The sequence below is a fragment of the Pygocentrus nattereri genome, chromosome 2 (assembly GCF_015220715.1).
Source record: "Pygocentrus nattereri isolate fPygNat1 chromosome 2, fPygNat1.pri, whole genome shotgun sequence".
Classification (NCBI taxonomy): domain Eukaryota; kingdom Metazoa; phylum Chordata; class Actinopteri; order Characiformes; family Serrasalmidae; genus Pygocentrus; species Pygocentrus nattereri.
The window spans coordinates 12,768,138-12,795,637 of record NC_051212.1 but is presented as its reverse complement, the minus strand read 5'-3'; the positions used below and the strand labels follow the sequence as shown (position 1 = coordinate 12,795,637).

Sequence of the window (27,500 nt, the reverse complement as noted above, 5' to 3'; positions counted from 1 at the left end):
TCAGAAGAGGATTGCCCTAGTATCTGAAGAAAGTCCACCAAGAATGCGGTTTAGAAATATTACCACTAATTTATGTTTGGCAGAAAAATAATCACAAGTTAACAGCCTGCCAAAGTTTCAGTAAACCCAACAGAATGTGTGAGCAGTGGCACTTCAAATGTTTTGACTCATGTTTGTGTTATCCTCCCACATTTTGCCCAATCCTCTCTCGAATGTATATGAGCGAGAGCGAGAGAGAAACGTATGTACATGGTGAATAAACTGTGCGTTTAGGCTCGTTTGTCAGTTTTGTTTATGCGTGATTTTCTATTTGTTTCTGGAACTCCACATAAAAGGCCTCAGTATGTCTGGCCCTTGATATAGTCAGATCCCTCTAACACGTGAGCTGAGTGTGATGAGATGTTCCAGACTAGTTTTATATGTAACTTTGGGTTACACTAGATGATCTGATACTAATGATAATAATGACGATGATGAATGAATGAATGAAGAAATGGAATTTTCTTTGCGAAGAGTTGCTAATAGTAATCCTGAATGTTGTGCAGAATGTGATTGTGAGCGGAGGGGCACCGTTCCAGAGGTTTGCAGTGCGTCTGGTCACTGTTTATGCCGTCCTGAGGTTACAGGCGGGCGGTGTGACCGCTGTCAACCTGGCTACCACTACTTCCCTTACTGCCAGGGTAAGAGAACCAACCACACCAAACACTGAGTGCGTATACATGCGCTCAATAAGCCGATCAGTGGTCTGATTATTCAAATGGTCATGTAAACACCATATTCGGATCTAGAAGTCCGATAAAGGGAGCTGGACTTTTAGCCCATTCATCAGATTTCTCAGTGTATGTAAACTCGATTTCTCAGTCTGCGCATGCACAAGAACAGACTCGGCGAGATGGTGGCAAAACATTTTTGGAGCGATGCTGAAACCAAAGACGAAATAAAGGATTTGAATATGAAATTGAAGGATCTTGTAGATGATGTGTCATATGTTCAAGTAAAGTTGTGCAATGTTTTAAAAAAAAACAAAAAAACAGCAGCATGAAATTTAAGTTTACGCTATGTTTACATCACGTCTTCTGTGGGTGTATTGGCTGGTTGCAAATCAGAGATCTGATTACTGCCTGACTCATGTAGACCCAGACTTTGCCATTATCTGATTACTCAGGAGTTATGCGTTATATTAACTTGATCAGATTACTGACAAAATCAGATTTTCTGCAGTGATCAGATTATTAAGGTCATGTAAACACACTTGGTGCATTTACTGTTTTCAAGGAATATATATGGATCGTTCTAGAAGTCAGAATTCAAAACACATTAACACTGTTGTCTCTAATAACTATGTAGTTACGTGTGAACAACATGTGCAACAACAATGTAACTACTAATGATTGTCACTGTTAGTTGGGTTACAGCAGTGCAGCCTATGTAATTACACGTGTATCAACTTCAGATTTGCCGGATGTAATTACACATGCGTATCTTAATAGTTGTAACAGCCTATTCTCTCTCATGTAATTACACAACAGTAATAACATATGTAACAACATTGTAATCAGACTGGAACAGCAGTTTTTTTTTCCCCCCAGCAGTAAAAGATGTAATGACTTACATTAAGAAATTACACTGTATCTGCCAGATTTCCTAACATTTAGGTCGTATTTATGTTGCTAGTGCTGTGACACTGTAACCCGTTTAAACGTTAAACCATTCTGTTTGTATATGTGACAGTATAGCAGGTGTCCAGTAACATTAAAACTTAACTTTTATGACATTGTGTTGCATTTCCCCCAAAGCAACGTCTGTATTACTACTCCATTATTACACAGTACCTGTGTATAAACTACAGAGGAACTGTCCACTTATTTTAAAGTAACTTTAACACTGCACTACAGGAAAGCTGTGTATTTGTTATATAGGTACAGTGTAGTTGCATAATGGTGTTAATCAATGTGATATGATAAGGTTACCGTGTTATAACACAATTATTCCACAGAAATTATGTAAAACATTTACATTTTACATTTACAGCATTTGGCTGACGCTCTTATCCAGAGCGACTTACAGTTTGATCACTTTACACAGGTAGGCCACATCGGTGTTAGGAGTCTTGCCCAAGGACTCTTATTGGTATAGTGTAGGGTGTTTGCCCAGGTGGGGATTGAACCCCAGTCTACAGTGTAGAAGGCAGAGGTGTTAACCACTACACTAACCAACCACCATAAAACAAATGTAATGTTACGCAAAACACCTTTAACTGCTGGAAAAGACTTCAAAAAGTATCAAAAAGATACACAAAACTGAAGTGAATACGCGTGTGACTACATAGGCTGTACTTCTGTAATACATCTCTAACACTGTCTAAATCATCAGTAGTTAGTGTTGTTGCAGAGGATATTCATGTGTACCTACATGGTTAGTAGAGACACTTCATATAAGGTGGGATCAACACTTTTAACTAGTTTGGGCTAAAATCATTTTGACACCATACCTTAATTATATTATTTTAAAAATAAATAAATAAATAAATCCAATCAGAACACTACCAAAACCTCACCAAATGTTTCAGTAGCGACTGTTTCAGCTTGGAATACATGTAATAAATACATACATAAAAAAAACAGAAAAAAGTTTGTTTAATTGAGGAAAATATGTGTTTCAGTAGAGTACGATTCTTAATGTTGGCGTCATTTTCAGAATCAACATGTGACCATGAGGGACAGGGATGCAGGCTCACTTCCTGCTCTGAAATGCAGGGGTGTGGCTATAATAAGGCCCCGCCTACAAACTAAAATTCTGTGTGTTTTAGTAGTGACATGGAAATGTGGAACAGCGTTTTTTGAATAAAAGTTTATTTAAAAATGAAACTCAATAAAACAATCTTTCAAATTCACTTTTAAAAAAGTAAAAAAAGATCCTTAAAAATATGAACACGTGTCATTTTGATAAGTGTAAGTTTAGATATTAGTGTTCGGCTGCCTCCTCATAAAAGAAAGTACCCCATAAATGATGATTTTGTTCATATTTAGTATATTATTGTCACAGTTAATGCCTTGGGTTTAAATAGATCATGAAAATGCTTTTTTACAGTTTGAAATGGTAGAGTGCTCCATAAAGTTAGATTTAAACTTAAGGGTGTATTATTATTATTATTATTATTATTATTATTATTATTATTATTATTATTATTGGCATTTGTAGTTTTTTTTGCTTGTCAAAAGTCCAAATGCAATATAAAGTTTACATATTCTCTCAACTTTGATGCAACTTAAGTTCCCTCAGCTGTTCATGCCCTTTATGAGCTGAATAAGCTATGGTAGAATTAGAAACACGGCCATCTGTAGTTTACCGTCTATGGTATGTATATTTGTTTGTGATTATTAATAATAATAAAATAAAAACAAATTGCTAATTATTAGGGTGGAAAAGACCAAGTAATTATGGGAAAGGTAGTTAAAATAAACCAGGCCAAATCAGTGAGATTGTTCCTCTCCTCAGAATGCCGGTGTGATGGACCAGGGGTGGCTGACCGATCTTGTGGCCCAAATGGTCAGTGTCGCTGTCTTCCCAACTTCGCAGGACTGCAGTGTGAGCAATGTGCCAGAGGATACTATGCATATCCAACCTGCAGACGTACGTGTTGATAGTTTTTTAAGCTTTAAACACAATATAAATGCTTACACTACACTAATATAGCAGCATCTGCTGTTTGTATTACCTGGACTTTACTGACATTCTCCCATGGGAGCTTGTCAGTTGCTCAAAATCTATCTAATCTAGTGTCTGACTGATGGCATCACTGCTTTTTCCAGCATGCCAGTGTTCACGTGAAGGCTCACGTGAAGAGGCGTGTGACCCAAACACAGGTCACTGTGTCTGCAGGCCTGGAGTAACTGGACAGAGGTGTGACCGCTGCATTTTAGGAGACCAGAGGTTCCCCTATTGCTCTGGTAATGGCAGTGTAACATTACTGCAGTGCTAGAACGCTGTGGTCGAGGTAGAGAGTGGTAGAGGTGGAGTTATTGTCATTTGTGATCATGAATCATGTTGACTTTCTTTAGATGTATTTAAATAATGATGCATTAAAATGTATTAAAATGCAAACCACACCAAAATACATAAAGCTGTATTTAAACATGTATTGTTGGCTTGTAGTTCAGTGATCTCAAACGTCCTATTTCTTCTGACTATTAAGCCCTAAAAGCCCGTATGTGGTGCAGACGCTTTAGTTTTGCCCTCTTAAAACTGCATAACTTTCCTGTTTTATAGTATTTAGCAAATGATTTGTAGAACTTACTTAGTAAGTCTATAATAATACATCTGTATTACTGCAAGGACCACAGTGTGGACCCTGTATTGAAGTAATTCATGCGATTTTGGTTATGCGATCAGTTATTTTGTTAGTTAGGTTTTATTGTTGAGTTCTTGCTGTGTGTGTTTGTTAGTTTGTTATGCCATAGCATCAAAAATCTGAATTGTTTTGTAATTATCATGTTTTATGCATAAAATTAGACTTAAAATTAGAATAAAATGGGTGAATTTGGCCTGAAATAAACCAGATAGAACCAGTTAAATTTGTTCTGGGTGTAAGGACGCTTTCTTTCTGCAGCATGCCGTTGTGAGGGACCAGGAGTGGCTGACCAGTCCTGTGGTCCAAAGGGTCAGTGTCGCTGTCAGTTCAACTTTGCTGGAATGCAGTGTGAGGAGTGTGCCAGAGGATACTACGCATACCCAACCTGCAGACGTAAGTGCTGGTATTTTTACTGTTTAGACAGGATACGTAGACTTAGAGCATGGATATGGATATTTCATATAATTTCTGACCGTGACTCACATCAGCTGGTCAAAACACATTTCTATAAAGCCTGTTACCGTCACTGTCTCGATGATGATGTTATTGCTTTTTTTTCTCCCAGCATGCCAGTGTTCACGTGAAGGCTCGCGTGAAGAAATGTGTGACCAACAGACTGGTCGCTGTGTCTGTAGGCCTGGAGTGACTGGACAGAGGTGTGACCACTGCACTGCAAAAGGCCAGAACTTCCCCTATTGCTTTGGTAATGGAAGAGTAAAACACTGCAGTGCTCTGCTTTGTTACCGTAGTTTCATTGCCACAAGTTCCGTACAGTTTGAATGGTGTGTGTGTGTGTGTGTGTGTGTGTATGTATATGTGTATATATATATACATTCTGATGTAAATAATAAAGATTAAATGTACCTCTTTTTTTTTTTTTTTTTTTTTTTTTTTTTAGGTTTTTGTTATTTAAAGTTATTGTAAGTTAGATACCGGAACCTAAAGATGTAGGCCTGTAGACATAACATTCACTGTGCATACATTCAAATTCATAAAACAGTCATTATGTTGTCAATATAAAAAAAAAGATGTATAAAGAATCATTTAACAATCACATCTTGGCACAATGGGCTGGAATTGACCTAAATCATGAGGTGTCTAGTGACTTTCACCCCTAATCATTGCTGCTTGTCCTCTTTCAAAGGAGACTGTGCCTCACTGAGAAAGCATAGTGGTTCTTAAGTCATTGTCTGGCTCTTAGTGTTTCCTACACGTAGGCCCCCTGTTAGGAGCTGGCCAAGTATTTTTTTTTTTCGTCCCATTTTATGTTTCCAAAATATTGCTTATTGGCTTGAATAAAGAACATGCTTTGCGTAACATGAGGGGCAATGTCATCTGCTGATATTTCAACATTTCTGTGGTTCAGCGCTCGCCAAGGTTCATTTTAGACCTGGACTCGTCATTGAAAACATATGTGTATGTTTGTCTGTGTGTGAAGTTTGGTGGGCTTTGTATACTGTAGACAATATGTTGTATTACGAATGTGTTTCCATAACTATACCAGTTATGGAAAACCAGTGGAGATTTTGGTGAATGGGTGTTATGCAATGATATGATTGAGCTCTGCACCATCTGGATCTTGTGAAGAGAAGAAAAGCCAATGCCAGCAAGAAGAGCATTCAAGTAGTCCAGGCGGCTAGAAATGAAGGCTTGAATAAGAGGTTCAGCAGCAGATTGAGAGTCATTTTTGACGATTTCACACAAGTAGAAAAAATGCGTAGACCTGACATGAGCATTGAATGAAAGTGTCAGGTCAAGAATGACGCCTAGATTTCGAATGGGAGGGGAATGGGACGGTTAAATGGCCAATAATTAAATGGCCAAGAGTAAGAGAGCCAGTTTTATTGAGGTTTGATTTAGAGCCAGTTGGGATGACTTCAGTCTTGTCATTGACTCATGTGCTATGAGAAAGTTAAGTTTCACTCTGTTTCTGATTTCTGAAAGCATGTTTCCAATTCACTAAGGGGTCCATTTGAAGCGGCTAATGATATGTATGAGAGGGAATATATAAATGATGAACACAAGAGGTCCAAGCATTGAACCTTGTTGAACCCCTTGAGTACCAGCAGAGGAAAAGGAACTATAGCCACAGAGAGTAATGAACTGCTTTCTACCAGTTAAATACCATGTGAACCAGTCCAGCTGTCTTAGAAAAAAGGAAAATACTACAACTAAAGGGCGTTGTGGCCTGTCAGTGTATGATGCATCTGATATTTTTATATAAGTGTTTGCTTATCATCAGAAGTCTGAGCATCTTTTCTCAAAGCACCATAAAATAACTTAGTAATGATATACAGTTATATCAATAAAATTATGCTTCATTGATCATTTGCTAAACAACAGTTGAACTGTGCCAAAGCCAGTCCTATATCAACATGACTGTAGCAATAATAACAATAATAAGGGCGGCGGGAGACTTGCAGTGGTTAACTGATTTGAGCTGAACGGAAGAGACACTGGACTATATCACTTTGATTTGTTGTCAACGTGAGGACCTTTTCTCTTTCTTCAGAGTGCCGCTGCGATGGGCCAGGGGTGGCTGACCGATCTTGTGGTCCAGAGGGTCAGTGTCGTTGTCATTCAAATTTTGCTGGGATGCGGTGTGAGCAGTGTGCCAGAGGGTCCTATGCATACCCAACCTGTAGACGTACGTGTTGACATTTTTAACCTGTAGAAACACTAAATGGGCTTACAAATATGGATACATTTTACATGAACTATCATTTCTAACCTTTAAGGTCATCTCTGCTTTTTTCCTCAGCATGCCAGTGCTCACGTGAAGGCTCACGTGAAGAGACATGTGACCAACAGACAGGTCAATGTGTCTGCAGGTCCGGAGTGACTGGACAGAAGTGTGACCGCTGTGTCTCAGGAGACCAGAGGTTCCCCTACTGCTTTGGTAAAGGAAGAGTAATGTCACTGCATCTCTTGCTATTGTAGTCTCAAATAGTTTCATCACACAGTGTCATGTTGCCACATGTACTGTGATCCATACACTTGAATGTCTGTAGAAGGTCTGAATGTTCGGTTAGACAACAAACAAAATATGACACCAGTGTTGTTTTTCTTCTTAGTCACTACTAACTTTTGGCATTCATGAGATCCTGCATGGTAGTTTGTTTTCTTTCACTAATGCATAAAAAAGCTGTGTGAGTGTAAATAGTTCCCCTTTCTGGGGATTTTTTTAGCTGTTTTTTTTTTTTGGTGAGTTTGTATTGTATTTGCTTTTTAAATTATTATTATTATTTTTAAATTAGTTAATAACAATTGGTTATGTTGTTGGTTCATGAGCTAGTTTGTCGTTATTTGTAGTTAGTTTCTTTTCAGTTTATTAGTAAATTAGCATGTTATTAGAGTATTTAGTTGTGTTTTTTTGTTTTGTTTTTTTATAACTTTGGTTAATTAACTTTTTTTGGTGAGTTTGTATTTTATTAGTTTTTTAATTGTTTTTGTTTTTTTTTATTAGTTGACTAATTTTGATTATGTTGTTGGTTCATAAGCTAGTTTGTCGTTATTTGTAGTTAGTTTCTTTTCAGTTTATTAGTAAATTAGTATGTTATTAGGGTATTTAGTTGTGTTTTTTTTTGGGGTTTTTTTTTTATTACTTTGGTTAATTAACTTTTTTTGGTGAGTTTGTATTTTATTAGTTTTTTAATTGTTTTTTTTTTATTATTAGTTGACTAATTTTGATTATGTTGTTGGTTCATAAGCTAGTTTGTCGTTATTTGTAGTTAGTTTCTTTTCAGTTTATTAGTAAATTAGTATGTTATTAGGGTATTTAGTTGTGTTTTTTTTGGGGGGTTTTTTTTATTACTTTGGTTAATTAACTTTTTTTGGTGAGTTTGTATTTTATTAGTTTTTTAATTGTTTTTTTTTTTATTATTAGTTGACTAATTTTGATTATGTTGTTGGTTCATAAGCTAGTTTGTCGTTATTTGTAGTTAGTTTCTTTTCAGTTTATTAGTAAATTAGTATGTTTGTTATTAGGTTATTTAGGGGTTTTTTTGGGGTTACTTTGGTTAATTGACTTTTTTTCTGAGTTTGTTTGATTTGTTTGTCTGAGTTTGACTTGATTGTTTGCTCATGTCAGTTTAAGTAGTCTGATTTTTAGTTTGATAGTTTGTGACCTCGATAGTTTGATAGGTAGTTTGTTGATTTGCTTTTGTTATTGTCTTGTTTGTTTGTTATTTGTTAGTTTATTATTTCCTTTTTTGGTCATTTGTTTGGTAGTTAGTCAGTTTGGAGTTAGATGTAATGAGGTGCTTCTAAAAATGCAAGGTAGTAGCCCATCAGGACTAGATTGTTATTGCTGCTATTGACTTATAAGCACTTGATTGGGATCAGAAACATGGGTATTCAGTCCAAAGTACCAAAACACTGCTTTTATGATAAAAATCATCATCATACTTTTTTTAATAAAACTGAGCGTAATGAATTTGACCTGACTGAAAAAAATAAGGTCAAAGTCAAAGATTACGGTGCAACGTGGAACATTTTCTCTGTTCAGAGTGCCGCTGTGATGGACCAGGAGTGGCTGACCGGTCGTGTGGTCCAAAGGGTCAGTGTCGCTGTCGTTCCAACTTTGCCGGACTGCAGTGTGAGCAGTGCGCTGCAGGATACTATGCATACCCAAGCTGCAGATGTATGTGCTTGTATGTTTACTGCACAATATTCAGACTTGAGTTAAAACACTACTGTGTAAAGCATAATGTATCACTTTTTTTTTTTTTTCCAGCATGCCAGTGTTCACGTGAAGGCTCACGTGAAATGACGTGTGACCCGAGAACTGGTCAGTGTGTCTGTAGGCCTGGAGTGAGTGGACAGAGATGTGACCGCTGCATTGCGGAAAGCCAGAGCTTCCCATATTGTTTTGGTAATAGCAGAGTGATGTCACAATGCTCCATTTTTCAAACACCTGGAATGTTCCGTGCAAACCTTTGATAGATGGATTTATAAATAAATATAGATATATAGTAGATGTGTTATAAATAGGTCGAAATGGATAACGTATAGTTACAGTGGGTTGCAAAAGTATTCATACCCCTTGAACTTTTCCATATTTTGTCACATTACAACCACAAACATAAATATATTTCACTGGAATTTAATGTGAAAGACCAACACAAAGTGGTATACAATTGTGAAGTGGAAAGAAAATTATACATGAATCAAAACATTTTTTACAAATAAAAAACTAATAAGTGCGACGTGCAAAAGTATTCAGCCCCCTTTTCCCTGAGTGCAACCAATTGCATTCAGAAGTTGCCTGATGACTGCTAATGACTCAAAAGGGTCCACCTGTGTGTAATCTAATCTCAGTACAAATACAGCTGCTCCGTGACGGCCTCAGATGTTGGTTAAGAGAATATTGGGGAGCAAACAGCATCATGAAGTCCAAAGAACACACCAGACAGGTTAGGAATATGGTTTTGGAGAAGTTTAAAGCAGGCTTAGGTTATAAAAAGATTTCCCAAGCTTTGAACATCTCACGGAGCACTGTTCAATCCATCATCCGGAAATGGAAAGAGTATGGCACCACAGTAAACCTGCCAAGACAAGGCCGTCCACCTAAACTTACAGGCCGAACAAGGAGATCACTGATCAGAGAGGCAGCCAAGAGGCCCATGGTGACTCTGGATGAAATGCAGAGAGCCACAGCTCAGGTGGGGGAAACTGTCCACAGGACAACAATTAGTCGTGCACTACACAAATGTGGTCTTTATGGAAGAGTGGCAAGGAGAAAGCCATTGTTAAAAGAAAACCATAAGAAGTCCCGTTTGCAGTTTGCCAGAAGCCATGTTGAGGACACAGCAAACATGTGGAAGAAGGTGCTTTGGTCAGACGAGACCAAAATAGAACTTTTTGGCCACAATGCAAAACGCTATGCGTGGCGGAGAAATAACACTGCACATCACTCTGAAAACACCATCCCCACTGTCAAATATGGTGGTGGCAGCATCATGCTCTGGGGGTGCTTCTCTTCAGCAGGGACCGGGAAGTTGGTCAAAGTTGATGGGAAGATGGATGGAGCCAAATACAGGGCAATCTTGGAAGAAAACCTGTTGGAGTCAGCAAAAGATTTGAGACTGGGGCGGAGGTTCACCTTCCAGCAGGACAACGACCCTAAACATAAAGCCAGAGCTACAATGGAGTGGTTTAAAAAAAAGAATATTCATGTGTTAGAATGGCCCAGTCAGAGTCCAGACCTAAACCCAATTGAGAATTTGTGGCAAGATCTCAAAACTGCTGTTCACAAACGCTCTCCATCCAATCTGACTGAGCTTGAGCTGTTTTGCAAGGAGGAATGGGCAAGAATTTCAGTCACTAGATGTGCAAAGCTGGTGGAGACATACCCTAAAAGACTTGCAGCTGTAATTGCAGCAAAAGGTGGCTCCACAAAGTATTGACTCAGGGGGGCTGAATACTTTTGCACGTCGCACTTATTAGTTTTTTATTTGTAAAAAAAGTTTTGATTCATGTATAATTTTCTTTCCACTTCACAATTGTATACCACTTTGTGTTGGTCTTTCACATTAAATTCCAGTGAAATATATTTATGTTTGTGGTTGTAATGTGACAAAATATGGAAAAGTTCAAGGGGTATGAATACTTTTGCAACCCACTGTAGAGCTGGGCGAGATGGCAAAAAAATTATATCACGATAAACAAAATTCACATCAGTCGATATCAATACATATCGGGATAAATGTCACTTCATTATTTCTTACAAGTTTGAGGGCTGATTTTTGCTCCTCGTTGGTTAATATTATTTATTTATTACATATAGATAGCTATTTTAAACTATCCTTTATGGTCAGAGCACGACTAACACTCACCAAACAATGGAGCATTTCACAAACTGTCATGGGACAATAGGAGAAAGTTTCTGGTGAGCTATTTTTAAAAGCATTTGCAGTTTTTGTAGTAGTCATAATTTAAGAAAGAATAGATTGTTTTTAGCTGTCTGCTGACGAGTGCTTAGTACGAACTTAGTACAAACAGCAAACATTAGCTGGCTCAGTACGTCAGTGATGGATCACACCGTCAGAGTGCCATCGGTCCTAACAAAGCCATGTCACAGCATATCACAGTAACATATCATATAACACCAGCTAGCAGACGACTAGATTTCTCTATGCTATCGTAGTAGTTTAGTATATCAACACCAGACAAACACTAAACTAAAAGCGGGGCTTTTGCGTCATGTTTGATGTACAGTATCATCAATTCGCCGCATTGTGCGAGTGACAGAGCTGCTTCAAGTTAGCCAGCTGCTAAAAACAGCTAGCCTGGAAAGATAGCACTCTCCCGCTCTCCAATGCCTCACAGCTTCCTCAGTTTACTTTCGTTTAAATCAGGGGTGTAACTGGCATGAACTCACTTATTTCTTTCACTTTCGTTGCTTGTGAATGCGCTAATACTAAAATATGACTTTTTGACCGCTGTATTTGTGAGGCTTGTGATTGTGATTTAATGCAGCTAAAGCTTGTTAGGATGTACAGAAAGAGGCGGGTTCACTCTAAGCCAGTATAGTAACACCGCTGATCTCGCCACTCACACTTGGTCACAGAGGACAGATCACCGGTCGCTCCACTCAAACAGGGAATGTATAACTCCGGGTTTCAGCCGTTGCTAGACTCATCTTACTCGTGGCCCCCCATCTCTAATCATCGAAAAGCTCGGAAGTGCATCCTCTCCTGGCGTCACTTTCCGTGCAGTAGAAAACCCCACCAGGGCTGTCGCTGAACATGGAAGTGTGAGAATGGTGTGTTATATCGCAGATTTTTCGAACGTGGCATCACTATCGAGGAAGTTATATCATGATGATTATGGTTATTGTTTTATCGCCCAGCCTTTCGTATAGTGAACAAAGGTGCAAAGGTCTCAAAGCTGTTTTATTTTATTAGTAAAGTGGGACTTCACTCAGTTGACCTGAATACAAAAACAGAGTAAATGTGTCAAATTAAACATCAGTTTGATTTGTTTCTCTCCTCAGAGTGTCGCTGTGACGGGCCGGGGGTGGCTGACCAGTCATGTGGTCCAAATGGTCAGTGTCGTTGTCGTTTCAACTTTGCCGGACCGCAGTGTGAGCAGTGTGCCAGAGGATCCTATGCATATCCAACCTGCAGACGTACGTGCTTGTATGTTTACTACACAATCTTCAGACTTGCATTATAACACTACCGTATGAAGGATGTATGTACTTGTGTTTTTACTGTCCAGACTTGCACTGCATATATGTAGCCTTTTCATCAAAGGTGTCTTTGCTTTTGAGACATTTTTCTAGCTCTGTGGTAAATAAAAATACACTTAGGCACCTTCTCTGCAATTCCTTCTCATTAACTGCAAGTGTTTGTGCCAGTGAAAGCTAGCTAAATGAAATACTGCAGTCAGTAATGAGGATGCCAGGTTGAATATGTGACTGGTTATTAGGAGCACACAGACAAATTGAAAACTGAGTGGAAATGAAAACATCCAGTTTAACAGCTGGGCCACAGCAATTTTTTTTCTTGAGGTTACTAAAGCATATATTTGATCTCAATGCCTTTACCATGGTAGCTGTATAGCTCTATTTTTAAATTTATTATTATTTATTTATAATTTTTTTTAGTATTTGTATAAAGTGTTTACCTCTCAGCTGTGTGAGCATTGTCATTTGCTTGGTGACAGGCATGACAGTTGTTTATTGACCTCGATTAAGTAATTTAGGATTCCGTAAGCTAAGATGCAGTAAGATGATATATAAATAAATTAAGAGATATTATTCACTTTTTAACTATGCAACTAACTACAGTACTGTTTACTTGCCAGATCCACATTATGTTAATGATGGCTTGTTTTACCATGATGTGACCATTTATACAGCTTAGAAGTAAAGTCAGAAATAAATTTATAAAGTTAATTTGGTATCGATTTGCATATTCAAATTTCTTTCTTCACTAGTTTTTAAACAGAGGATGCGGAAAGTTTATTGTGTGTAATTCATCTTTGCTTGCAAGCAAGACAAGCTGATTCATTTTGGTCCAAGCGTGATGGAACAGAGATGATGGCCCGTCAGTTTCTAATCTCCAGTTGTTTTTAAAAGAAGATATCTGCCCAATTTTGTACATACTGACCTTTTGACTTTGCTGTGGTAAACGGCAGATAATCAGCACAGCAGCACATTGTGTTTCTTCCTGTAACCGTTCTGAGTTTTCACTTTAAAATCAGTAAACATTTCTCCTTTATCACATTCCCCCAGACTCTTTTCACTTTTTTTCACTCCTCTTGATTTTACATGTCTGTTTTACAGCATGCCAGTGTTCACGTGAAGGCTCACGTGAAGAGACATGTGACCAACAGATAGGTCAGTGTGTCTGTAGGCCTGGAGTGACCGGACTGAAGTGTGACCGCTGCATTGCAAGAGATCAGCGCTTCCCTAATTGTTTCGGTAATGGGAGTGTCATTTTACTGTAGCACTGCCCCTTCTGCTACAATTTCACATACAAATGGCAGAGGATGTGTGTGACTATTGACTGAATTATATACTATTTCTTACTCCTCTCAGAGTGCCGCTGTGATGGGCCGGGGGTGGCTGACCGGTCTTGTGGCCCAGATGGTCAATGTCGCTGTCGTTCCAACTTTGCTGGACCACAGTGTGAGCAGTGTGCCACAGGATACTACGCATATCCAACCTGCAGATGTACGTGTTGACGTTTGTCATGTTTAGACACAATATAAAGACTTATGCTCTATAAATGTAGCTGCTTTATCTGGTAGCATTACGTGGATGAAAATTAGAGCTGAAAACCGCTTAGAGCATCCTTCTCTGAATGATGACATCAGTGCTTTTTTCCAGCGTGTCAGTGTTCACGTGAAGGCTCACTTGGAGAGATGTGTGACCCACAGACAGGTCAGTGTGTCTGCAGGTCTGGAGTAACTGGACAGAGGTGTGACCGCTGTATTTCAGGAGACCAGAGGTTCCCTTATTGCTTCGGTAATGGCTGTGTGACGTCACACCTGTACAGCACCAACTATTATCAATTCATGTAGTTTTCACTTGCATGCTATGTCATGATATTTACTTTTTTGGACATCTGGTCAATTAGAAAAGAGAAAAAAGAGCAAGTAGTGTTACATTAAAAAAAAAAAGTTAAAAAATTCATTATATTCAGTATTTTGTATAACATGCAGTTTGTCAGTGTTCTACAAGTATGACAATATCACACAATATGTTCAGAAAACCATATTCAAGTTCAAATGATATCAGATTTATTTGCAGCGCATTTTACAACTTATCTTACAACTAATGCCTCTGGCAGATCTGACTATGACAGCTTAACTAAAAGGAGAGAACCAGAAGGACACACAGACACAAGAATACTCTGAATACTCTGTTTGGCATCCCTCCGCTCCACCGTCCACAAACCTGAGTGACCGCGTGCGAGCAGCAGGACGACAGCACCAGCGTCTCAGTTTACTATAATTCCCTGTGTCCATGGACCCCTGGATCTGCCGCCTTTATCTAAGGGGGAACATTACCTACCAAAAGCTAAAATATTCTATCCTGACATAATTTATCATGATAATGATATATATCGTCATATTGCCCAGCCACATAATTAACATTTATTTAATTATATATATGAATTATATGTACATATAGCTTGGATTTGCTCAGGATTTGAATCATTTGTATCAGGCTTGAAGTTGCTTTGTAACATTAACCATTAAATAGATGGAATTAATAACTTTCTTTCTCTCCTTAGCTTGCCGCTGTGATGGACCAGGGGTGGCTGACCAGTCATGTGGCCCTAAGCGTCAGTGTCGTTGTCGTACCAACTTTGCTGGAATGCAGTGTGAGCAGTGTGCCACAGGATACTATGGATATCCGGCCTGCAGACGTGTGTCTTGCCTTTCTAAGATTTAGACACTATACGTTGGCTTATGTGTCATGAATGTAGTCTTTTTTTACTGAGTAACTGCACACCGTAATAACCACAATGATGATGTCACTGCCTTTTATTTCAGCATGCCAGTGTTCTCGTGAAGGCTCACGTGAAGAGACGTGTGACCTGGCGACTGGTCAGTGTGTCTGTAGGTCTGGAGTGACTGGCCAGAGGTGTGACCGCTGCATTGAAGGCGATCAGATCTTTCCCTATTGCGTTGGTAATGGTAGTGTACCTGTAGTACTCCTCTCCTGCTATTGTATCCTCACATATTTTCCTTTCATGCTGTCCTGTTTCCACATGTACCATGTTCCACTCACAAGAGACTACAGTTTACATACTTTCGGCTGAGAGGAATTAAGCGTGGAATGTTAGAATGTCCAAGTTTTCTTTGCATTACAGCTGTTTGTCCACCTTTAGGGAGCTCAGCTTCACTGAACAAACGCTGAATACCTACCTTTTTTGAGTTTTTCCCCCAGTCAGTGTCACAGTGTACACTAAAACTGAGTTAGTGTCTTCCTTTGTTTATATTTCTCAGCTCCCAGCAACCATTGCAATTCAGCAGGATCGGAAGTCAGCGTTAAAGACCCAATAACGGTATGTCACACCCAAACAACCCTGTCATCAGCTTATGTAAAAACATGTATGGAGCCTGTTAAGACATGCTTTCTTATAGTCGAGAAGAAAATCAAGGTCCAAAAGAGCTTTCTGGTCATCACAACTGTGTCGAAGTACAGCGGAAGTAAAGCGGTCTTTCTTCTAGGGCCTCAGTGCAACATACACACATTTACAGAACCACGTGTATCTATACCTGCTGAGAAACTGCATCACAGGTTTTTATTTAATGTTGGCCATAAATTTTATAATTTGTGAAATTTAGTGCGTAATGCCTTGTCCTTATGTTTAGTAAATATCATATCAATGGGTCATATGGAGTGGACATGAGGCAGGTTTTCTCTGACGAGTGAGCAAGGAGTGGGGAGTAGAAAACCGGAGCGGAGTGATTACAGAATTCTTTGAGTAAGGATTGGGAACGCCTGCTGCTCACCTTCACCCCACTCAAGTATTCTGGTCTAGGTGATGCACAGACATTGGATCACTCAAACCAGGATGTGATCAGGGATGCATATGACTACATACCATTTAAATAAGATGCAAAAAAAAACAAACAATAGGGAAAAATATTCTTAGCATTTAATGCATGTTCATTTAAAGGGTTTTAACCCAAGTCATTGTAAAGCATTTCTATTGGTCTGTTAATCATGTTCACGCAATGCATAAGGCAGTGGTCACATAATGTAGAAAACATAAGAAGGAAAATTCAAAGGCCGAGGAGTTGTAGTGTGAACATTTTGATGCATCCCAGACAGCATCGAAGGACAGCCTGACCAGCTGTGTCATCACAGCAAAACGAAAGGAGCTGTGCAGTTTTATTCCTCTCCTGTTTGTTTATAAATCCATGCAGTTTAAACCTCCGTATCAGCCTGTACATGTACACATGATGTATTTTTATCTGACAACAAACGCCATGAGAGAATGACATAGTAATGTTTGTGGTACCCCTTCTCCAGTCAAAAAAATCCCATCATACGGGATCAGTGGAGATGGTTTCAAAGGCTAGAGAAATGCAAGCCATACGCCGTACTCTGTCCACTCCTGAACAGACCACTCGAGACACATGTTAATACCATATATTAATATCTATATGGTATATAGAGCAATTAGTGCAATTACCAGCCATCACACTGTACTTGTAATCGCTTTGAGTGTTTGAATGTGTCTGTCAGAAAGCCAGAAAAAAGGATTTTCTTCTGTATTTCTCAATAATGAGGTGTAAGGAATGAATTATCCAATTCATCAAAGCATTTGGATTTCATTACGCAGAGCATTGAGGTGGCATCTGGAAAGATTACTGAAACTATATTTGATTATAAAACCTCTAGAATTTTGCCTGACAGCTTAATATTTTTTATCTTATTAAAATCTTTGATGCTACCTAAAGTGTTTGAATTTAAATTCATATTTAACAAACAAAAAAACCTGATGTTTGAATATTATCTTAAATTCTTCTATCTTAGAAATGCTTCTGTTGAACAGAAACGTATGCCAGGATGAGAAAGATATTTATGTGAATATTATATATAAATATATGAGAATATATCATAATGTAAATGAAACGATGTGGATGTTGTCTGTTATAGGATTCCTGTATCTGCCTGCCATATGTAGAGGGAGAAGAGTGTGAGCACTGCAAACCGCTTTTCTGGAACCTGGACCAAGAAAATCCGAGTGGTTGTGTTGGTACGTCTCAATATGATGCTACGTGCACGTTTACATGCAGCCTAATAATCTGCTAATAATGCAACAAATGGCTCAATTGGAATAGAACACGTCCATGTATACACTTCAATCGGACTTAGTCTTAATGAGGCCATTCAGAGTACAGTTTGAATCTGATTGAACGAGGTGGGTAATCCTGTAAATAATCTGTTAAATGTAAACGTGTATCCAGGTACATTCCCAATTGGAAAGTTTAAATACATTCTGCACATGTGCATTGCATCATAGTGCAAGTTTATCATGTTCAACATGGCAGGAGCAGAAACTGCTCTGCAGAGGAGACAAAGTTTGCTTTGTCCAGCTTATGTGGCTCAGAACACGGCGTCTTCCTCTTGGCGTTCTTCAATAAGTACACATGTAGTACATTTTCCTGAGTCTGACATCATTTTAAAGGAATTAAAAACACAAGCACTGCTCACTGCTGCTCATCTCACTCTGATTGGACTTCCACGATGCTCATTGTCATGGTATCTACACAAAGTGATTCTTTATGCGTGCATATAATTTTGGATTGGATTACTTGTACTGTGCATGTAAACTGGGATTTTCCATCAGATTGTTGAGTAGAGTGAGCAAAAACACCTCAGTCTTAATCTGTAATAGGAATGGATTCAATCGGACTGGCAATATAATGTCGGATTGCGTGTAAACGCAGCCATTGAGATCAAAATTAAAATAATTGACAGCTCAGAAATGTTTTGTTCAGAGAAACTAGAAGAGGAGGAGTCTGAATTGTATTCCTGTACTTTCCGTGCTCGAAATGGTAACATAGCAAAAAATTTCAATTGTCACCTTTGCTAGATTTTAGATAAGCTATCCATAAGAAAAGTGGATTAAAAGGCAGAATGAACCTTTTTCCATTTCTGTTAAGGGTTTAAGGTTTAGAAATGTCAGTCATCTGTTCAGCAGTTCTTGCTCAGTTGGTGATGCAGTCGGATGGAGTTAAGAAAGCAGTACAGTCACTCTCAACTGGCACTTTTAGTTGTTTACTCGTTTTCACAGTTTAACATCATAATGAACTGAAAACTGTTGTGACATCATGTTTCTGAATTTATAGTCAGTGGTGAGAGAGAGAGAGAGAGAGAGAGAGAGAGAGAGAGAGAGAGAGAGAGAGAGAGAGAGAGAGAGAGAGAGAGAGAGAGAGAGAGAGAGAGAGAGAGAGAGAGAGAGAGACAGAGACAGAGACAGAGACAGAGAGAGAGAGAGAGCCACAGGGAGAGGTACAGTGTATGAACATGATTTATACAGCTCACGTTTCCCTGACTGACTGTCTGCTCCCAGCTAGCCTGTGACTGATTTTGAAAGTGCTGCAAGCATCACCCATCTGTCATCATAACTCAGACTTTCAGCAGCTTTTCATAATCCTCTGGCACCCAGACGACATGATAAAAATGGAGATGAGAAATATGTGGAGGGATTCCAGTCTTTTTCTCAACGTTTGAGGTGCGGCATGCAGGACTGAATTCGATTCGAAGCATTTTAGCAAATACCCTGCAAATCCACGACCCTTTTAGTTAGCACGCTCTCTCGAGATGTGGTCAAGTTTGCGTGGAAAATCTTGATAAGAAGGTAAACAACAACATGCCTTGGGGGGAAAAAAGTCAGGACTGAAATGCCAGGTTTGTAACGTATAATAATGCCCTGGTTTCCAGCAGCTTGACTGTAAATACAGTAGTTTGTTTATTACAATTTTTGTCAGTTCAGTAGTACATGTCAGAACATGGCGCTTGTTTTCCATCTATTTCATTCATTTAGCAGTTGTGGTCAAAGGAGCTTGTATCCACCATCTGCAAGAATCATCCCTCTCAAAGAGTTTTAGGCTAAGTGTCCTGGTCAGAGGCACAGAGTCAATAGACAACAGCTGCAAAATACCTATGACCTCTTGGGCCATAGCTGGCAGGGTTGAGGTGATGCAACCATGTGCCCTTCATTTTCAGTAAGAGCTGACTATTTCTAGTGTCAGTTGGCAGCATGAACACTGGTGGCGATAAATAGGCGGAGTTAGCGCCACAACAAAGTTGAGCAAAGTTTAACTTATGCAAATTAGGAGGAATTGAGCAGGGTGGTATGTGCTATATCTCCACCACTGTGAAACGGTATGCCCCCTTTTCAGTTCCTAGATAGTCCTACTAGAGATGAAGCAAGGGTGGCAGCAGATAAACAGCAATCACAACGACCATCTTCTCATACTGACTGCATAGACAGTGATGCACTACATAGGGATTCAAATAGGCTATTTTTGTTATTGTGTCTTTAAGACTGATACACTATTCTGATTGGCTGCCTGTGTGGGGGCTCATTTAAAGAGTAGTATAGGCTGAAGTGTATGGGGGGCAGGAGATAAAGTTACATTGAAATCCTCAGTGACATTCGGGGGAAAAAATAAAAACCGCCAAAACATTAATAGTTTCCCCACATTTTCTAGTCTAATAACTGCTGCACACACTCCCTATCAGTTAGATGTCAGGTGGACTAAAGTGCTGTAGGCTCAATGGGGGGGAGGGGCACATTTTCATTATTACAATCACTGGACTGAACTTTCTTATAACACCCACTTAAAGCTCTGTGGATTAATACAGTAGAATCTCGATCAGTATTGCTCTCTATCCAATGCCAGACACATTGGTCCTTCTCAAGCTGCGGCCAAGGGAGCATCATTTGTCCAGTTATATAGAATTACAGCTGGAATGTTATCTACTGTAGGTCGCACTGCCTGGTGAAGGTTTGTAGAAGTGTCTATAGAGGTTTAGCCTTACCTGACTACAGACCATGACTCGCTCTCTCCTTTGATGTGGAGCCCGCGGGATGGCTCCTTTGTGCTGTGTGTCTTTTTTTAAGCTTTGAAAAGACAGGCAGGCCAGGTAATCAGAGCCTATTCATCAAACCCCACCTTTACTGCCTCCCTTGTTTTTTCACCTCGTCCTTCCGCTGCTTTTGTGCATAATGGCAGATGTTCTCCACATCCCCCCTTTTCTTACTCGTCCTCACACTTTAATGTCCTTTGTGCTTTATTCTCCATGTGGTTTTGCAGCAGACCAGAGTTTGTGTCATCCTGATCTTTGTACTCAGTCGAGCTGCCTAACGATTCCAGGACTGCCTTGAATTCTAATGTTTCAGTTTCAGTCTCTCTTATGCACACTCTGCTATGTCATGCTCCAGACATGACTGCGATATGGTGCGAATGATCTTTCCTCTTCTTACTTCTCAGAGTGCATGTGTGAAGTAAGGGGGACTCAGAGTGGTGTGGGTGAATGTGAGGAGGTGAGTGTCTTTTCCACAGATCCTCAAAAGTCTTGTTACATGAAATGAAAACAGAAGTAGGAGAAGTATTTTCAAGTAGAAATAATGACTCAAGTGGAAGGAAAAACTTGAGTAGGAGGAAATCAGGTTAAAGAAGTCTTCAGGTACTGAGCATAGAAACTGATGTTTGTTAGTCACCGTTCTCTTTTTGGGAGCCTTTTGATCTAAAACCCATGGGTCAAACACAAGGCCCGTGGGCCAAATCAGGCCAGCCGCACCATCCTCTCCAGCCCGCAAAGGTATTTTAATTATCTATTAATATTAGCCAGTTTCACAAAATGCTGCACTACACTACCCAGCATGCACTGCAGTATAATGTCCTCCAGCTCTCCTACCCCAACAGCCAGCTATGGAACAGCGGTTACATCTCAATTCTACACAATTCTACGCACTTTCACACCAGTCATATCAACAAAATACATCCAGCTGCAGTTCAATCAACATAAACACTTAACGTCAGCTCAGCAGCTCAGAAACTGAGCCCGTCTTAATGAACATGCAGCAGAGAAAGGATGCCAGGCATCTAGTTCAAGTAAATAGGTAGGTATAAAAGACTGAGCTCCTGGGAACATTTAAATTAAGCGCAACATTAATTAAACAATCAAAAACAAAGAATTTTTTTCCCTGTCCCACAGATTTGATGAGATTTCTTAATAATATTTACTGGTTGAGTTTGACACCCCTGATCTAAAAAGTAAAAAGCATGAAAGTGTGAGCAGTCATAAAGCAAAATATAATGCAATTGGACCATTTACTAAATTTGAAGATCATATTTCCAATATCCAATTTGAGTTTCTACTGGACAGACAGTGGACAAAGCACTCATACGTATTATAGGAAGGAGAAACAGGGAAGCCTTACAAAACAGGCTGATGCTTGAAAAATAAGGTAAAGTGTGGTGCAGTTCCTGCTTACTTTTAGTGCAAGTTAACATAAAGAGATTTCATTTTAAGCAGTTTTGGAGCCTTTCTGTCGGTCCATTCGTTGTGAAAATTTCATACAATACAAGGACAGCGGTCATGCTTAAAGAAAAATGAAGATGTTTTTCTTTAGAAAGTGACGAGATGTTATATAGTTAAAAACAATTAATAAATAAGGGAACCCCCCCCCCCCCCCCCTCCTTTTTTTTTTTTCCAATCTGCCCCCACCAGGTGGGCCACTGGTTAGGCCCCCCAGGTGATTTAAAGTCCCCTGCTTTAGTGCACAGATCTGAGTAAACCGCTTCAGTCAAATGCACAAAAGTAATAATTTTTACTATGCAAGTTGGCTTTTAAGCAGATCTTCAGGTGGATGTTGTGGATTATAATTCCATATATAAGTCTGTAACTGACTGATTTATAAGCCTGTAGGTGCCAAATAGTGTCTTTTCTTTATTTCAGGGAAATGGTGACTGTTTCTGCAAGCCCAACGTTTGCAGCCGCACCTGCAGTACATGCAAGGACGGATACTTCCTGCTCCAGAAGAAGAACTATTTTGGTTGCCAGGGTGAGTGAGCTTGGAAATCACTAATCAGTGATGATTAACAAAAATATAAACAGCACACCCTTCATGCTTTACAAGCTAATTTCAGTGGAATAAGGTGTAAAGCACAGTTATCTTTGCTTTAACCCTTTCCTCTGGGAGAACCCTTTCCTCTGTTTGCAGCCAGTTATTTAAGACATTTTTGGAAAAATAGTAACAATGATAATATGATTTCTTCCATATGTGTTACTCAGCTCATGAGGCATTTCTGGAATGCTGGAACTGGTTCTGTTGAGGGAGCGATGACTGATTAAACCTCAGCCTTTTCAACTTCTAGTAGAATGACAGTCTAAGCAGCTCTGGCACATGAGAGTGTATTTTTAAATTGTCTTTGTGAAAGGAAATTAGAAAATGACTTTATTTCCATCTATTTGAATTGCAGACTATGAGCTAACATTCACCAGCTGTTTCTGGAAATAATCACTGGATGTATCCGTTTCTTTTCAGGACTTGAGGACTGACTGTTCTTGTATGAGCAACATCCTGACTAATTTATTGCCTGAAGGAAAAGCTAATAATGACATCATCTTCCACTCTTTGATAGGCTGTCAGTGTGATGTAGGTGGGGCTGTAGCAAGTAGCTGTGAAGAGTCGACCGGCCAGTGCAGGTGTAGAAAACGCATGCGCGGACGCACGTGCTCAGAGTAAGCAGGAGCTGCACCACACTTGGCCTTATTATTTTAAACATCACCCTGTTTCTAATTCCTATAATACTTTTTTATGGGTGTTTTGTCCACTGTCTGTCCAGTAGAAAGTCAAATTGTTTATCTCATTGGATATTTTTGCGCATACTGCAGATTATGGATATGTATTGGATGACCAACGATAATGTTAAGGTTTTGCAGATTTATCAGTGTCCATTACATGCCCACCAGTAAAGCAGTGATATGTGTATTAAGCCTTTTTTATAATAGAATGAATGAAATATTGCTAATGTGAAGGAAATTGCCCACTTCTAAGGACTAGAGGTTAATAATTGCCAACCAGCCACACAAAGGTTTTTATTTCATTAATCATATTTTTTATAGTTTTTTTTTTCTTATTTATGTTACTATATTATTGTAATTTTAACGGTTTATTGATTTATTTTATTTACTACTATGTTTATTATAACTTTGTAGCATTTGTTATATTTTACTATTTAACTTCTCGATCCCTGATCTCTGTATTGGCTCGGCTACATTGTAAACGAGGGTCTCCCTCAGTGTACTCTGAGTTTAAATAATGGTTGATTGGTTGGTCAGTCGATTGGCTGATTGACTGGATGGATGGATGGATGGATGGATGGATGGATGGATGGATGGATGGATGGATGGATGGATGGATGGATGGATGGATGGATGGATGGATGGATGGATGGATGGATGGATGGATGGATGGATGGATGGATGGATGGATGGATGGATGGATGTTAAATTTGTGATAAATTCATTTCTTTTAGCATGAGTATCACATGATGTAGCACAGCTTCTTTATGCAAAAATCAATTATGCCAATAAGAAAAAATTCAACGAACAAAAACCGTTAAGAATCCTGAGAAGCTCCGTCTGAGCTCTCCAGTTTTTCTTTTATTTAAGAATTTATTTATATTATTTGTGACTCAATAAGTGTTTGCTGTTTATTTAAGTTTAAGAAATGTGTCAATAAGAACTGAATTGATGTCATTCAGTAAAGCACTGTTTAACTAAAGTTATTGGAGACTGTCAGTTATTGTAATTTTAAGCTGTGTAATGTTGGAATGAGTGACACGTTATTAGTAAGAAATGATACAGATTAATGTGTGAATTTACCACAGACCAGTTTTTTGACATGTAGTGTGAATTTCAACTTTTCTTCTTTCCCTTTGTGTCTCAAACAGACCCGAGACAAACTTCTACCTTCCTACCCTACATCATCTGAAATTTGAGGTTGAGAATGGCATCACACCAAATGCCAGGCAAGTGCGATTCGGCTATGACCCGCGGGAGTTCCCACAGTTCAGCTGGAGGGGCTACGCTGTGCTAACGCCAGCACAGGTAACACACATTTTACAGTCGACTGGTACCACACCAGAAAATATCTCTGAAAAAAATAAGTACATATTTGAAAACCTACCAGTGGACTGAGGTCGCTTCAGTTCAGTAAATTACTTTTACGACGTTCAAATGTCTAGAAGGAGAAAGAAACGTTACTTTATGTGAACATTTATCACAAACAAAAGCATTAGATTTCTAACTTATATTGAAAAATGAATTTACAGGGATTGCAATAACACATTACTGTAGTCATCCAACCTTAAAATACCTTTTGATATTTATCACCTGGAATATTTATGGGTTCTGGAAATAAAGCAATGTGCTTTTACTTGTTCTGTTGCAGCATAGCCGCCAGCAAAGATCTAGAGATTTCAGAGCAGCTTAGATAGGCATAGCCAGCATGGCCTGGAGCTCATATCTTTAATAGCACCAACAGTCTGTAAGGAAATAGCTTACATGCTTGTGCAGAAATACAGTACATGCTTGTTATACATTAAACAGTACTCAAAACCCGCTATTCCTTAAAGGAGACCAAGGAAACAAACCTGCATTTTCCGCGCTAGCCTTACATATTTATTTCTTTCCATTATATGTTCCGTTTGAGAATTTGTGACCCATGAAGTCTCTTCTGTTTTATGGTTTGGAGACTGTGGCTCTGTCTAAAAGACAGGAGGCTGAGCTGGAGGTGGTTGGAGATGAAGATGCTGAGATTTTTGTTGGGAGTGACAAGGCTGGACAAGATTAGAAATGAGCAGATCAGAGGGACAGTGAAGGTGGAGCAGTTTGGAGATAAAGCCAGAGAGGCCAGGTTGAGATGGTTTGGACATGTGTTGAGGAGGAATAGTGGATATATTGGTCAAAGAATGTTGGAGATGGAGCTGCCGGGTAGAAGGAGAAGAGGTAGACCTCAGAGAAGGTTTATGGATGTAGTGAAGGTGGACATGGAGATGGTTGGTGTGAAAGTAGAGGAGGCAGTGGATAGGGCGAGATGGAGGCAGATGATCCGCTGTGGCGACCCCTAAAGGGAGCAGCCGAAAGAAGAAGAAGTCTCTTCTGTTTTAGCGTATTTGTGCGATCCAGTAAGGTGTCGCAGGAAAGTAGTGCCTCCCCCTCCACTAGAATAACCACATCCCCAACCCGAAGCAGTCAGTTCTTGGCTAAGCTCTTAAAAATATTGCATAATAGATATTGCATGCATGCGTGGCATTTCACACGAGTAAATTCTAGGTAGGAATACAAGTCATACATGTCTCCTTTAAGAAATATGCTTGAATGCTCATTTTCTTTACAGCACTTGGCCTCAGTCTGTTCGAATCAGAGGAAGTAGAGCAAAAAATCATGTAGGCAATAGTCATTCTGCGCAAATTCTTATTATGAACTACCCAGTCGCTTTTTTGTTTACCTATTGTATCGCTAGACTGTTCAATTGTTATGACTAATATATGATAGGGGTGGCAAAAATACATCAGTGTTTAGTTTTTTCTGAATTTTGAGAAGTTTGAATTGACAAACAAGCTCCAGCAGGGCCAAATTTAAACATCCAAAATTATTAGTACAGTAATGTGTAGGCAGCGTTTCACATCCTACACTGCACTGAATCACTAAAAACAGGCTCAGTAATGTCCTTTTTGTAATGAAACATGCAGACGTTCAGTGCTTTTTAAGCTCTGATGATATCCACAACATGCTGAGAAAAGCATATCGTGACAATTTATCACAATAACGATAAAATATTGGCATATTGTCCAGCTCTAATGCGAGTTGCATTATTTATACAATAGTTAAAGTAGCAGTACTTTATAAATGATCATAATCTATTCATTTTTTGTTTAAATGTGTAATGATTTGTTGGTATGTTTTAAAGCATGGTTGTTTCACTGCATTATTATTTGTTTATGGTTGTGGAAAAGGTTCAATGTGAAGTAGCGGGTGAACTTCTAACTGCTGCTGTTATTTCTGCTTTATTGCGATTGCTGAATAATTAGTGGGTTCAGTTTGGATTATTTTGATCAGTTTGATCATTTCAGCGACTGTCATGTCTACAATCATCTTTATGTCTTCTAATTTTCCACTAATCGTGAATGTAGCAGTTATCTTCACTGGAGAAAACCTGTTTTTCCCCATGCATCATGTTCTCATCCAGAGTTTGTTTACATTCGTGGAGTGAGAACACGACCATAAAACCTGATTCAGGGCTCTTATTATTTCTTCGCTGTTTTTCCGTGTGCAAGCTGTTGAGGCCCTCTCTCCACATGTAAGCTAATCCTGTGATAAGGACATGTCGCTGTGGACTTTTCTCTTTATATGAGTCTAATCATGGCCTTTGAGCTCTAACACTCTCTCTCTTCCCAGCCAGAGGTGGTCTTGTATCTTGTTGTTGGCTCCCCTGGTCCCTTCAACATTGTAGTACGCTATGCGACCGCTGGCCTACAGAGGGCAGTGCGTGGGAGACTCTTGCTGGTGGCGGGAGTGGGCTTTTACTCTCACTGCAATTGTAAGTGTTTTAATCACACAGCAAAATCCTCAGTTTGGAAGTAACATCTAAAGCTGTTGAGTCGAGCCAGAACAAACACTTAAGCCCTCTTTGAGCTGGATTAGTATTAAAGGATGGTTGCATAATTGTAATGTAATTGATTAAGAAGGAGTTAAGTCATTTAATGCTGTATCAACATGCTGTGTCTGTAGTTTATACAGTTCGACAGTAATACTTGTGGAGGGCTTAGCCTTCTGTAATTATCTTAGTCCTGTTCTAGTCCACCTCAAGTTAATTGAAGAACAAAACCAGCCATATGCTGTATTGTTATTGTTGTTATTGAAAATGTTTATTCTATCTTGTACCGCTGATGTAAACATCTGTCCCTTACAAATCCCTTTACACAATGGCTGCGGAGGAAATAATCCAGTTCAAACGACGTCTTAAGGGTTCAGTCAACACTGGGGATTTCACTGTGTCCTAAGCTATATTTCTAAAGGGTCTTTTCCATTATTCAAGAAATTAAGACCAGTGTATTAGGATATAAGACTGTTGTGCTACTGTACATTAGG

The 27,500-nt window shown here is 39.2% G+C and overlaps 1 protein-coding gene across 4 annotated transcripts in view; it reads left to right on the top strand.

Moving 5' to 3' along the window:
- LOC108436853 (laminin subunit alpha-3-like) overlaps window positions 1-27,500 on the top strand; it is a 154,797-nt gene that overhangs the window by 42,827 nt on the left and 84,470 nt on the right. For 2 of the 4 annotated variants that reach the window (XM_037535181.1, XM_037535186.1), the window contains exons 13-34: window positions 546-680; window positions 3,499-3,633; window positions 3,813-3,950; window positions 4,610-4,744; window positions 4,917-5,054; window positions 6,864-6,998; window positions 7,113-7,250; window positions 8,859-8,993; window positions 9,087-9,224; window positions 12,348-12,482; window positions 13,644-13,781; window positions 13,899-14,033; window positions 14,190-14,327; window positions 15,100-15,234; window positions 15,362-15,505; window positions 15,818-15,876; window positions 17,481-17,580; window positions 20,828-20,880; window positions 22,299-22,404; window positions 22,985-23,084; window positions 24,299-24,455; window positions 26,808-26,949. In XM_037535181.1, the coding sequence (XP_037391078.1) occupies window positions 546-680; window positions 3,499-3,633; window positions 3,813-3,950; window positions 4,610-4,744; window positions 4,917-5,054; window positions 6,864-6,998; window positions 7,113-7,250; window positions 8,859-8,993; window positions 9,087-9,224; window positions 12,348-12,482; window positions 13,644-13,781; window positions 13,899-14,033; window positions 14,190-14,327; window positions 15,100-15,234; window positions 15,362-15,505; window positions 15,818-15,876; window positions 17,481-17,580; window positions 20,828-20,880; window positions 22,299-22,404; window positions 22,985-23,084; window positions 24,299-24,455; window positions 26,808-26,949 (2,769 nt within the window). The remainder of the gene's footprint in view (window positions 1-545; window positions 681-3,498; window positions 3,634-3,812; window positions 3,951-4,609; window positions 4,745-4,916; window positions 5,055-6,863; window positions 6,999-7,112; window positions 7,251-8,858; window positions 8,994-9,086; window positions 9,225-12,347; window positions 12,483-13,643; window positions 13,782-13,898; window positions 14,034-14,189; window positions 14,328-15,099; window positions 15,235-15,361; window positions 15,506-15,817; window positions 15,877-17,480; window positions 17,581-20,827; window positions 20,881-22,298; window positions 22,405-22,984; window positions 23,085-24,298; window positions 24,456-26,807; window positions 26,950-27,500) is intronic. The other 2 variants (XM_037535183.1, XM_037535185.1) reach the window with 2 other exon arrangements.